This window comes from Lissotriton helveticus, chromosome 5_1 (genome assembly GCF_964261635.1).
Source record: "Lissotriton helveticus chromosome 5_1, aLisHel1.1, whole genome shotgun sequence".
NCBI classification, from domain to species: domain Eukaryota; kingdom Metazoa; phylum Chordata; class Amphibia; order Caudata; family Salamandridae; genus Lissotriton; species Lissotriton helveticus.
Genome location: NC_136065.1, coordinates 305,747,898 through 305,760,583, shown reverse-complemented (window position 1 = coordinate 305,760,583; position 12,686 = coordinate 305,747,898). Strand labels below are relative to the sequence as shown.

Genomic DNA, 12,686 nt, shown 5'->3' with positions numbered 1-12,686 from the left:
TCAAACTTTTTACACCCGAAAATACATTTTAGGTTTCTTCTACTCTTGAAAGTTTCATTCAGATTGGTTTGAGAGTCTGAAAACATCATTTCACTATTAGAATTCTTTTGCAGAAGTTTTCTCGTAGAAGCAAAAAAGGCTTTGACTGAACGACTTCAGATTTGGTGTGCGTACAGAATTACATTTCTAGTGTGTGCTTTAACAAGTTGGTGTAAATCCATTTACTCTTTTTTGACACATTTTAAATTACAAATGTTGGTCTTGAAAGGTGAATTATGTGGGTATCTGGACTTTATAGATCTCTATATTGGTTTGTGGACTTCAATGTATGAATGAATGTGAAATGTAATTAGTTGGGTTCACAAACCTGCATTCTGATTGGCTGTGGTGCACTGAAAGTGTTTGTTGCTCTTGCTATTAAGATATGCTTGTATCTTGCGAACTTTAAGTAGACGTTTGCGGACTCTGCATTTCAAATATATAATGTAGTGCATATTAGAGAGTCAATAGAAGCGCACCCCAACCTGAGAGAGGAATCATGGTACGCTCCTGCAAATTGGAAAAAGTCCCCTCTGTATATTAAAATATGGTCGTGAACTGCATCCACCATTTTGGATTCTTATGACATGACTTAAAACGATCAAGATTATTATTAGTTCATTAACTTCTAATGTTTGCTATCATTCCAAAATTAGCAGCAGTTCATGATCAGTCACTCTGGGTTGCGTGCTTAACCGCATGAGTGCGGCGGCTTTTTTCGCGCTGCGCGGCTTTTTTAAAAAAGCCGCGTTACATGACGAGCTCAGCTCGTCATCAGCGTGCGAGCGGCGCAACTGATGACGAGCTGAGCTCGTCATCAGCGCCCAAGTGGTTAAACAAAATGCACAGCCCAGCAGAATCTGGCCACAAAGTGTATCTGCTATTCCTGCAGACCATGACAACAGCCACAGAGGGTGGCATTTTGCTACGACCGCTGTCCACTCTCATTGCTCACTGAAAGTGTTCGATGGTTGCTAACATTGCTTTTGCCACCACATCGGCTAATATTTTCTCAACAGAGTTCTGGCAAAGGTTTGACAGAGGAGCATTGACCCTGCTTTACGAAACACTCAACGGTGTCCCCAGCAATACTTTTTCCAGCAGTTGAAAGTAGCTTAGTTACTTTCGTTTATTATTTATAGAGAACAACAACGAAAATGGTGTGGTGAGCCTTAAGTTTCACCAGAAATACTGCAAATAATATTAAAACACTGGTTAAGTAGCAACACCAGATCAAGGCATTCAATATCAATAAAGCATGTCAATACAAACATGTCTGTGAATCTGCACCCTAGTTCTACTCTTGGAATTGTAGCATCTACATTCCCTATACTTCGATGTCGTTTTTTCATGCATCTATATACACCATGCCCAGCATTGAACTGTGGCCAGCTTTCTATTATATAAATAAATTCAGTAAAGTAATATCACAATAAATAACAATATATTATTCTTCAAGTGTCTTTTTTCTGTCTCACACCTTGTTCGCCTATCTCCCGCTGATCTTTTGCACTTCCCTTCTTTGTACCTTATTCCCCTTACTGTCACTCACAGCATTCACCCTGTCTCCCAAAAATGTCAAGGAATGTACACTGCTAGACTTCACTCAGTGGTCAATCCCATACCTCACTCGTGTGTACTGGTCTCTTCCCAACAGGACGGTAACTTCGAGAACACTTACTACAGTGACTTCATCCATAGGTTGGCCAAGATCCGCCTTGCCGGTAAGTTTAATTCATACACACACTTCAGGTATGGTTTCACTGTTGTCTCGATCAACACCTCCACTGCTCACCACATGCTTTTTCTTAACCACCCCAATCACTGTATTAAAGCCTGACTTTCCTCAGTGTCCCAACTACATCTCAATCACTGTTTTCACACCTCAGTCATGATTCTCATGTCATTCTCATGTTGGAAAGCCAGGGCCCCTGAAGCAAGGAACGTGTACCCCTCCATGTGGGAAGACTATGTGGGTGTCGTCAATGGTGGCTCCACTCATTTTGGTTGAGCACGCTGGAGCTGATCTGGCCTCGGTTTGTTCACAGGAAGTACATTTATTTCACCCAGCATCTGTGTTCTGTGGGTAATGGACGCCTTCTGCGCTGCCCTCGGGACACTCGTGAGGTCACCTCCAACAGCCTCCTTCTACAAGAGCTGGGGCTGCTTGCACTGGGAACCTGGGCTAGAAGCTTCTTGAGGGAAATACATTCATGGATCTCTACTGGGGGAACTTCTACAGACCTGCAAGATAATTTGAGGTTTCCTGCTCACGTGACAGCCTTATAGCTAAAAACAGTTCATCAGCACAGTGCACCTGAGAATGATGCTCAACCCATCGCTAGGCTATGAGGAAAGTGATGGTCCAGGAATGTCAAGGCACCATAATTGCATGTCCTCACCTATTTGCTCAGGTGCTATCCTCGGAAGGGGGTTTATTCAGAGTTTTCATGTGTTTCCTCTTTGGCTTGTTGTTGGCCAACCTTGCTGCTCACACGGTGGTACCTGAAAGGGACCGAAGAGGATATACAGCACCTCAGACTTCCTACTGCCAGTGCCATCTTAAGGATTTTTGGTACCCCAGGTAAAACAGATTTTGGGCCCCTTATTCTGAATACTTTTTAATGTATTATCCATTGTAACTTAGTTCAAGCCCTTATGATTCCATACAATACGGAACTGTATGTTAAACCTTTAGTAAAGGATTCTTACCAGCCCTTGTTTCCTCTTTAAATATATGCACAAAGGATGAGGAGTGCAAGTAAGGTTAGGCATGGCGGATGCAAGACGGCACAGGACCTGTTATAACAAAAATACTGAATCATTGCTACATTTTACAAATATTGTGAAGGAAAGCCTTCATCTGTGCATTTATATAAACGGGGGCTATTCTGGAATGTTTTGCACCAACAACCACGAGTCAGAAATGCTCTAGGCAATCACAGTGACACTTTGGGCCATATTTAGAAGGCGCGAACGCCCTTGGAGCATCACTTTTGCTGATGCTCTGGTGGCGTTGTGCCATTTTACATATTTACAAGGGGGCGCTAAGCCACTTAACATAGCTTAAAACAATCTTGTAAATATGCCCCTTTCCGCTGCAGCCCTCTGTGGCAAAGGGGCGGACAGTGGGTGTTCCAGTGGTCGTTCCACCGCAACACCCATTGCTTTTAGACGCTGCCCCAGATTTACAAGTCTGAGGCAGCGCCAAAAGCTAAGGCCAAGTAATACCGGTCTTAGAATGGGATACAAGAAGAAATTATTCATTTCTCCTCGTTTTTTGCTATTTCTCTTGCACTTTCTATGTGTGCTGCAGAATGCACACATAGAATGAGCAAATTGCCATTATTGATTGTTTATGTGCAGGAAGGTGTTCCTTCCTGCACATAAACAATTTCCCCTACAGCGCAGACACCCTCGCAACATGGCGCAACGGTGCCTACACTGGCGTTAGGCATCTTTTTTTGCGCAAGCGGAGATGCAGGGGTGTGCTGTATTTTTGTTAATAAGGCGCATCCCTGTGTTTTGAAAATGTCAGAGAACGGCATTGCCAAATTTGGCGTAACACTGCGCTCTGGCATTTTCTTGTAAGTATCCCCTTTGTTTCCAAACTGCATGTCTTTCACTGCTTCGTCTTTCCGACCACCACTACACCCAGTGTTGCTCCTCTTTCATCCGGGGAGCACCAGGGTAGCCCAGATGGCAACCGTGGAGAGGCTGATTCCAACTCGGAATATGGCACCAGGGTCTGTTAGCAAGAACTGGGTGAGAGACCAAGAGTTGGTGAGTGTGGCATTGGTGGAAGATGGGCGGCCTTGCTCATTCATTAACTAATAGGGCCTGAACAACATATGCTTGGGTACCAGGTTATATGGGCTTGTTGTGTTTGGGACCCACCAATAAATATAAGTGCCCAAGGATTGGGTCAGGACCCTTCACATTGTTTACTGGCGGAACGCAGAAGAATCTCCAATACTGCTAGGCACCTTCTTTGAGAAAGACAGGGTGTGTAAGAGTGATCTGCAATTCTAAAGGCGGTGGAGGTGGAGTGTTAGAGACACATAAGGCCGCAATTTAAATCCATCTCTTACTTCCCATACCTTTAGCACACAGGCATTATAACATTCAAGGCAGAACATTTACTATAGATGCACCAAAAAAAAGTAACTATTGTTTTAAAATGTCATTTTGACTCATTCATAAGGTCAACTCCTCATCATGTGGAACATATGCTTGTGATTTTCTTTCATGTTTCCGTTTGGGATCATCTCCAGGTTATTTTTTAATAGTGCTAAAATAATCAGAAAGCTTCTTCAGGGCACCAATAAAAAGCAGCTGGTCTGTCACTTTGGCGGGCTGCGGCAGCAGGCCCCACCTCTCCCTGGAGTAGTGGTTGTAGAGTTGGAGTTATTTCACTTGCATTCGAGTTGTAGCCTGCAGGCACATTCTACAGCAATGGCTTTCTTTTTTGTATCTACAATACTAAGCTTAGAATGCCAGAGGTGAAGATGATACAAAGATTTATAACTATGATTCAGAACTATCTACTGTTTTTTTTGGAGCCTGTCACCCTGGAACAAGATGATGCTGACCTAGACTAGTTCGCATCAGGGGTCAGAGGGAGGTCAGTTGTAGAGCAATGGCACCCATCAACCTTTTAAGGGCCAGGATCCATGCCGGATAGCAGGGCTTCGAGCGGAGCTTAGTTGAAAGGGTCTGACACGGCTGCCTTATTAGCCAAGCCCGATAGGAGTTGGTTATTGAGACGATTATACCCACACAGGCCGTGGTCTGCTCCTTCATTTTGAATGGGGTTGAAATATTTTCATTGTGCATTGCTGGCGTTTTGCCCCAGTGCTCAGAGGCAAGGTATCATTGATACATCTTGGACAACTGGTTGTCCTTGTGACAAGAGACACAAAATAAGTTCAGCACAAGTCTGCTTTGTCTTATAGCAGGCTGTCCTCTTGGGCAGAAGAATGACAAACCAAATCAGCTCAATCAGACTGTCCCTGCCTCGGTCACCTTTTGTCAGCACCCCCTTGCAGGTCAACTGGTCTTTCAGTGGCTGGGAAGCTGTTGGCTGCATGTATTCACTTCAGAGTAGACTGCCCTGCGCCTGCATATTTTGTTTCTCCGAGACCCTCTATCAGCCGAACAAAATGGAAAGCAGGGCTGCCTTATATTATATTATATTATATTATATTATATTATATTATATTATATTATATTATATTATATTATATTATATTATATTATTATAGGTTTTCTCCGTATCTTATCCATCTGTCCCATACTCTGGAGTGCTTTAAAGGGCAACTACAGGCCTTGTAGATCGGCTTCTCACTGACACAACACAAGTCCATACATGCGCGGCACCCAGAACCTGTTGAGCGGTCAGTCTGCCACCACGGAGAGGCAATATCTTGTTTGGTCACCACAAGACCCAATCTAAATACCGTCCTCCCTGCATATGTGTAACCTAAATCTTCCACTAAGCCCAGTCAGGATATTTCGGTGGTCAAATAGAGTAGCCGACCCATTGCAGCGCCAAGCACCTCTCGGACGGAGTCTCGAAAGTGACGAAGCACACTACAGCCCCATTTACGATCCCACAGCCTGGTACCTTATCACAAAGGGTGGTTTTCCCAAGCTTGGCAGGTAGGTGCTAGTAAGCAGATAGATGGCTAAATCACAGTCGCCTTCACATCATCATCATCCCTCCAACAAATAAAGAAGAATAGGCAGAGCAGTGGCTAACACATGCAGGGTGAAGAGTGTACCCACCCCGTCACCAGGGACAGATCATCATGAGTTGAATGTCCCACACTGTAAGCCCCCATCCATTCACAGCCCTAAGGCAGGGTGCACTATACTCCAGGTGAGGGTCTTTATTGAGGGGACACTGACAAGTGATACTGTCCAATGCTTGGCCTTCCCTCTGCAGGGCAGAAGACGGAGCTCACCTCTCTGGACGTGCAAGCTATGCTGCCGGAAAATCTGAGGAACTTTTACCGGTACCCGGGGTCACTCACCACCCCGCCATGTACAGAAAACGTCATCTGGACTGTGTTTGATGAGCCTATCGTTCTCTCGCATACTCAGGTATAGTCAATAATTGATCAATTATTGTGAACTAAAGGGCCATTTAAAAAAAATACATACAGAAATAAATCTGCTGTGCGCACAAAAACAATGCATCACGTAAATATAAAATATAAACGTAATATAAACTAAACGGTTACCACACAAACCCATCATTAAACTAGGAACATGGTATAAATATTAAAATGTGTGCATTTAGTGTCACCGTAGGTCTGTCACACATTATATTGTGTGCACATAGTACTACCATAGGACTTGCACATATAACACTTTATGCACTCCCTCTGGAACAAACTACCTCTGAGCCTTCGTACCATCGTAGAACATATGAACTTTCGAAAAAAATTGAAAACCTGGCTTTTCTGCTAGATCTATTCTCGGCTCATCTCCTTTTCAGGACTGTCTGCATGCGCCATGAGACTCCCTTGGACGTGATATGTGCGCAATACAAATGTCCAGACTAGACTAGACTAGACTAGAATCAGCAGTGCCATTGATCTATCAACAATACTGTGTACAGAAAGTATCACCATTCAGCTATTTCACACTAGCAATTTTGTAGTAGTGTTCACATATACTATCACTAATAAAATACTGCCTTCATACTACACTGTGTACACTCAGCATCGCTAAAGGATTGTCAACACTGGCGTGTACACACACAGCATCACCACAGGCCTATGGCACAATACTCAGCACTGTGATTTACAATATGGCAGGCCATGGCTTTAGGTAGGATGAAAAAACTGGGGGCTCTCTCAAAGGAGCATGGCCAGTGTAATCAGGGGTGTGGCTTTAAAACGCTTACGCTAAAAATCTGTGTTTAGCATAGTGTGCCGCCTGACTTGTATTTTGCTGTTTCTGTCATTGCATCCAGATATGTGATACAACAAGTAACATCATACCTACAACAAGTAAGGACTATTGGCTTTGTCAATGGTTATTAGTTTTTAGCTTGTTACATATAATATTGAAAAAGCTTCCAATTAAAGCCCTGGTGACCCTACCACAATGTTGCTGCTCTTGCGTTTCAGAAAGAGAAGGGAAATCCAGAAAGAAAATTACTCTTTAAAGGATTTCCCTTCCCCCACAACTCACACCTGCATGACGTCATGCGGTAACTTCTCCACTAGTGAGAAGTGAGCAGTGTGGGCAGCGCACATCGATGTGATTGCTGTCTCGAAATGGGTCTCTATCGGGCTGTTGCGCACTGGGACTTTTTTCCGGACTTTGCTGTCACTGCAGTCTGGAAAAAAAAAAGGACCGCCTGTGCCAGGGCTCAAAACAGAGCCCGATAGAGAGCCGTTTCGAGGCCCCCTTTAAAAAGCTGCCGGTGCTTAGCACCAGCGAGACCCGGCCCACTTAAAGCCCTGGGGCAGGCACACACCGCAGCAGTGATCAGTGTTGGGTTTTCGGAGAGGTACTGGTGGGCACAGTTTAGGTACAAGTGCATGGATTGGATACTGCAGTGGAGAACCTGACTTAACACTAACCATTTACAAACTTTGTTGTCAATGAAGCTGAAGTCCTTTATTGACCACACATTAAAACTCCCTCACTGTGCACTGATTATTTCACTCTGACGTTCTTACAAATGTATGATTTCACACATCTGTTACCCTACCCTTGCTCAGAGGTCAAAGCACAGCACCACCAATAAAGTTATCTTTTATCCAAAGCCAATTTTTTCCTATGTTTACTGTACTTTAAATATGGCATATGCCACAGTTGATCTAAAACACTGTGGCAAAAATCTCCAAATCCACTGTAAAGATATATTAAATTTATACTCCGCTTAGAATAGTGTGACTGCTCCGGCGCACTTTGTGAGGTTCCATTGGTTGCATTCTGCACCACAAGTCCTTTTGGTGAGATCATCCAAGCCCCTCATGAAGTATCTTTAAGTCCAAGATTATTGCAGTCATCTCTGTGTGGTCAGCCCCAGTCACTGTCAATTCATCTTTAAATTAGGTTCACTTTTGACCAAACCGCGACTTCACCCCCGAAACGAGACCTTGTCATTACTCGAGGCCAGGCTATTCATACCATTATCATAGGACTGAATAATTGTGAACATTTTCTTTCCATAGATTAATTTGCTTGAAAACTCACTACTGGATTATAACAACCAAACCCTGAGGAATGACTACCGCCACGCCCAGCCGCTGAATGACAGAGTCGTGGAGTCAACATTTTCACCCAAACTTGCCAAAGGTAAGAAGGATCACTTAATAGATTCACTTGTGATATCTCTCAAAACAGGAACCTCTGTTCTGCAGTCCAAAGAGTTTTCTAAACTTGGGAAAAGAGGAGCCGGGAGTTCCTGCCTTCTGATGAGGAACCTGCAGTCCCACAGAAGTTCTTGCAATCTGAGGGCGATACATGAATCTCAGGATGATAAATGGTTCCGGTACACCAAATATGGGATGTATGACGTTACAACGCATACTTTTACCACGCATACCTTTACAATGCGGTTTTTACCATGCATACCATTACAACGCATAGCGCTTAGAGGTGCTGGATAGTGGTAAGTATAATTTTCTATTCCAACTCCAGTCCCCGTGGACACTAGGGAAGGTGTTGGATAGAAAATTAAACTTATTCCCTATCCTAGAGCGCCCCCCAGCGCAATGCGTTGTAATGGTATGAGTGGTAATACCTGCGTTGTAATGGTAGTGCGTTGTAAAAATTTCGTTGTAAACGTTGCATACCCCAAATATGCCTTCCGTCTCTGATAGGGTATCATGCCTTCGTTGAGGGGTTCCCTCCACTCCGAGGGGAGGTATTGACTGAAGAGCGACTCAAGCACACAAATATTGCACCTGCACTCCAAGAGGTTTCCAGAGTTGGTTGTTGCATGCTGGATAGTGTTCCTGCACACTAGTGAAGTTTCTTAGCAAGTGTACTGCGAGGAAGATATTGAAGTGTTGGGATGAGGACAGTTTACTTGTCTACCAAGCTGAGTGAGATGGAGTGATTCTGTCCTTCCCAAGGGATTTTGACTGTCTTCCTTGGTTTCCAGTCTCTGCCGAGAGGTTCCGGTCTTCACACAGTAGTTTTGGTCTTTCTGTTGTGGATCTATCGACTACAGAGCAGTTTTGGTCTTCCAGTGGTAATGCTACTCTCCTCGAAATGGTTCCAGTTTCCCTATAGCTGTTCGCCTCCTTGTAAGTGGTTGATTTCCCTATGGTGTACTCTGTCTCACAGGGGTATTGTTAATCGCCTGAGGATAGGCGGGGTGTTTTTAGAGTTGTTCCATATTCCTGAAGATACTCACAGCCTCTAAAGAATGCTCTCTATGCTCACAGTCGCCCCAGTGTGTAACTGATCAGCCACAATGCCCGCAGTGTCCCCTGGGTGATTCACGACACCTCAGCTTACCTTTGCTCTCCCTTGGCTTCAAATGTCTCAGCAAGTGCTCACATTTCCCCCAGTTGTCTGATGCAGTTTGTCTCCTAAGAGTACGTCCAATGGTTGTTTCAGTTTCCCCGGGGTGCTCTTAGGCCACACATTGGGCCTCATTTATGAAAAGTGACGCATCGCTGCGTCAAAACAGCAATGTGTCACTTTTCACTGCACCCTCCTTGCGACACCGATGATGCATCATATTTATAGTATGACGCAAGGAGTTACAGATATGTCAGTATTTCTAACGTATCTGTAATCACAAAAATGATGCATTGCTAGAGTTACACAAAAGTGACGCAACTCTAGCAATGGGTCATTACACATGGCCAAGTCCCATGTGAAATGTGCCTGCATCAGCCTTAGGCATAAGATATTGACACATTTGTGTCCTAGAAGTGGCGTAGTGAAATTTCATAGATTTCACAGCGTCACTTCTACAACCCTTTCTTACGTCGGAACGCCCCCCATGCATACATTATACCTGGCGCAGGTATAATGTGGTGCAGGGGTTTACAAAGTGATGCATCTACCTAGATGCGTCACTTTGTAAATGTGATGCAACTAGGCTAATTTTTTACGTCGCTCGTGCGTCACTAAAAGTGACGCACTGGCGGCGCAAAAGTGAGGCAAGGGCTCATAAATAAGCCCCTTTGTGCTTACAGTGTGACCAGGGTGTTCACACTCTTCCTGCTCTCACTCTTCTCCTGATAGGTGGTCTCCCCATGGAGATTCCACTCCCTGACAGGGTTTTGGGTCTAGTATCAAAGACAATAATATCCACTTGCATTTACATTGACTACACAAAATCGACTGCTGACATTTGTCAATGTAAGTGATAGAGCGCGCGGGTCACCCGACCAATAATTTCGCCACTTCCGGCTTCGGGCCCATATATTTCAAATCACCATATACATTGATCGGATGACCTCACGGTCTGCTATCAGATATTTGTGAGTTCCTCTCGTTATTCCTCAGAGTACCCGACTTACCATCCACCGATGCGGGTACCTATGACCACAATGGATCAGGGAGCTAGCTGTAAAAGGAAAGGCAGCAAAATACAAACCCAGCAAATAACATTCAATACCCTTTGTAAAATGACCACGGACAACTGGAAGTTTTAAAATCTTTATCTAATTTAGTAAAATTCAGAAATCATCAAATTTACAGTAATTAAGCAATCGATAATCAGAATAACAGAAAGTACATAGCTGAATAGCAAATAAGTCAGTGCAACCATTTATAACCTACTGGAACCAGGACACAATTAAAATAAAGGATCAGGAATTAGAACGTTTAGGATGAATCACTAAAGATGGGATAGGCTTTGATTAGGACTAGTATTCTAGAATTATCTCAAAATATGAGACAGGAGTTCGGGACATTTATATAACTATAGAAGAGTCTATAGAGAGAGAGAGACACGCTATGCTTTAAGGCAAAAGTGCTTTAGACAATTTAAGTAGGGAGGTTCTAGACCATATCAGGAAATGACAAACTGCAATGCAAAATATAATTTCTAACAGATAGGGTAACATAGGAACACGTTATGAAACAAATGCAAATTACTTTATGATTCAATGTTTGCGGGAGAAAGCATGGAAAATTAATTCACACACAAAGATATGTCTTTATTGAAGCAAAAGACAGAAAAATAGAAAGGTGCAGTTTCAGGAGATTCAGAGCAATATTTACCTAGACTGGTGTGAAAACCAAACCCTGGCCACGGGTCAGTTAAGGACAGGAAACCCTCAAGGAAGGATACCCCTCGAATGGACAGCAGGTGCAGAATGGACACCCAGGACAGGACAGGAAACCCTCAGATTAGGAATCAGGACAGGACCACCAGGATACGACCAGCACCCGCAGTTCGGAAGCAACGCCTGCGCTCCACCCTCTCTGCAGCTATCGATCAGGACCCCGATTGGGTCAGCGAATTCCCCAGCAAAGTGCTTCGCCAGCACTTAAGGTTCAGTAAAACCTTCAGAGTCTATGGTCAAATTTCGGACAGAGAGCTCCGCAGCTCCTCTGTATCAAGTCACCTATTGAGTGCGTTGGGTCAGTGACAGGTCAGCTAAACCAGACAAGTCGGACAATTTCCCTAGGTGAACCCAGGGTAGATATACTGTTTTGGGACGGTGTACCACCCCCCAATGTTGCAAAGTGTCAGAATCCCTCAATTTGGATTGGTCCTAAGGTAGGGTCTGGGTAACACACCAATCGGAATAGACTATTTGGAGGCCTACTTTGCATCTCTGGGTACCGCCTAGCGAGATTGGGGTTCCCATGAGAAAGCTGCACAGAATACAATGAGAAGAACACATTTCGTTACAATAGAGCATAATCATGATGCTTCGGCTGGGTGAAGGTGCTCTTTCCCAGGGTGGCTCTGGCATCAACCTTCTTTGGCCTGAGTTCAATGCCAATGGCTGCTTCTAGATTCTGCGCAGAAATACCCTCCAAGATGGACTCCCCAGCCCAGCACCCCTCCGAGTCGAGGATACATGAAAAGTAAGCGAAAACAAATTAAAACATAGAAGTGACAGTATGAAAAACACATCATGGGTTGTGTACTTTAAACTTATCATTATAAAATTATACTATGCAGTTTAAGTGTTAGCAACATATACACACTCACAAGAGCATCACCACGTTATTCACGAGAGCTGTGTATTACGCATGCGCACCCTTTCCCACCAAACTTATAACTACGTCAGGTCAAGTGAGTGTGACTGACGCATGCGCAGAAGCAACTTTTCCAAGCGGCGGCCATGTTTTAGAGACATGGATTAGTTGTATTAGAAAATACACATACGCAAGCTTCCTCTACTTCGTTCGAATATAAAATAAAAGATTAGTAAGACGTACACATTTTATTAATTGATTACACACGGGCGAGGTTCATGACTCGAGCAAGTCGCAATGCGAAGCTTGCTCTATCAATCCCCTCTTTGATGATATTTACTATCATCACAAAAATAATGGAACCAGATGCCAACTTCTTCACACTTTATACAGCTCTATCTCTTCCAACAAACGATCCAGCTTCTCTTTTTCATTTTTGGTAGGGTGAGAATTTTTCACCTTTTTGTATATCTGATTATTCATTTCCTCTAATTCAAGCTCATCCA

General features: G+C 43.9%; 1 protein-coding gene across 1 annotated transcript in view; it reads left to right on the top strand.

Moving 5' to 3' along the window:
• CA6 (carbonic anhydrase 6) overlaps window positions 1-12,686 on the top strand; it is a 95,454-nt gene that overhangs the window by 62,141 nt on the left and 20,627 nt on the right. The window contains exons 5-7 of the mRNA XM_078642308.1: window positions 1,697-1,763; window positions 5,987-6,144; window positions 8,235-8,358. Of these exons, the coding sequence (XP_078498434.1) occupies window positions 1,697-1,763; window positions 5,987-6,144; window positions 8,235-8,358 (349 nt within the window). The remainder of the gene's footprint in view (window positions 1-1,696; window positions 1,764-5,986; window positions 6,145-8,234; window positions 8,359-12,686) is intronic.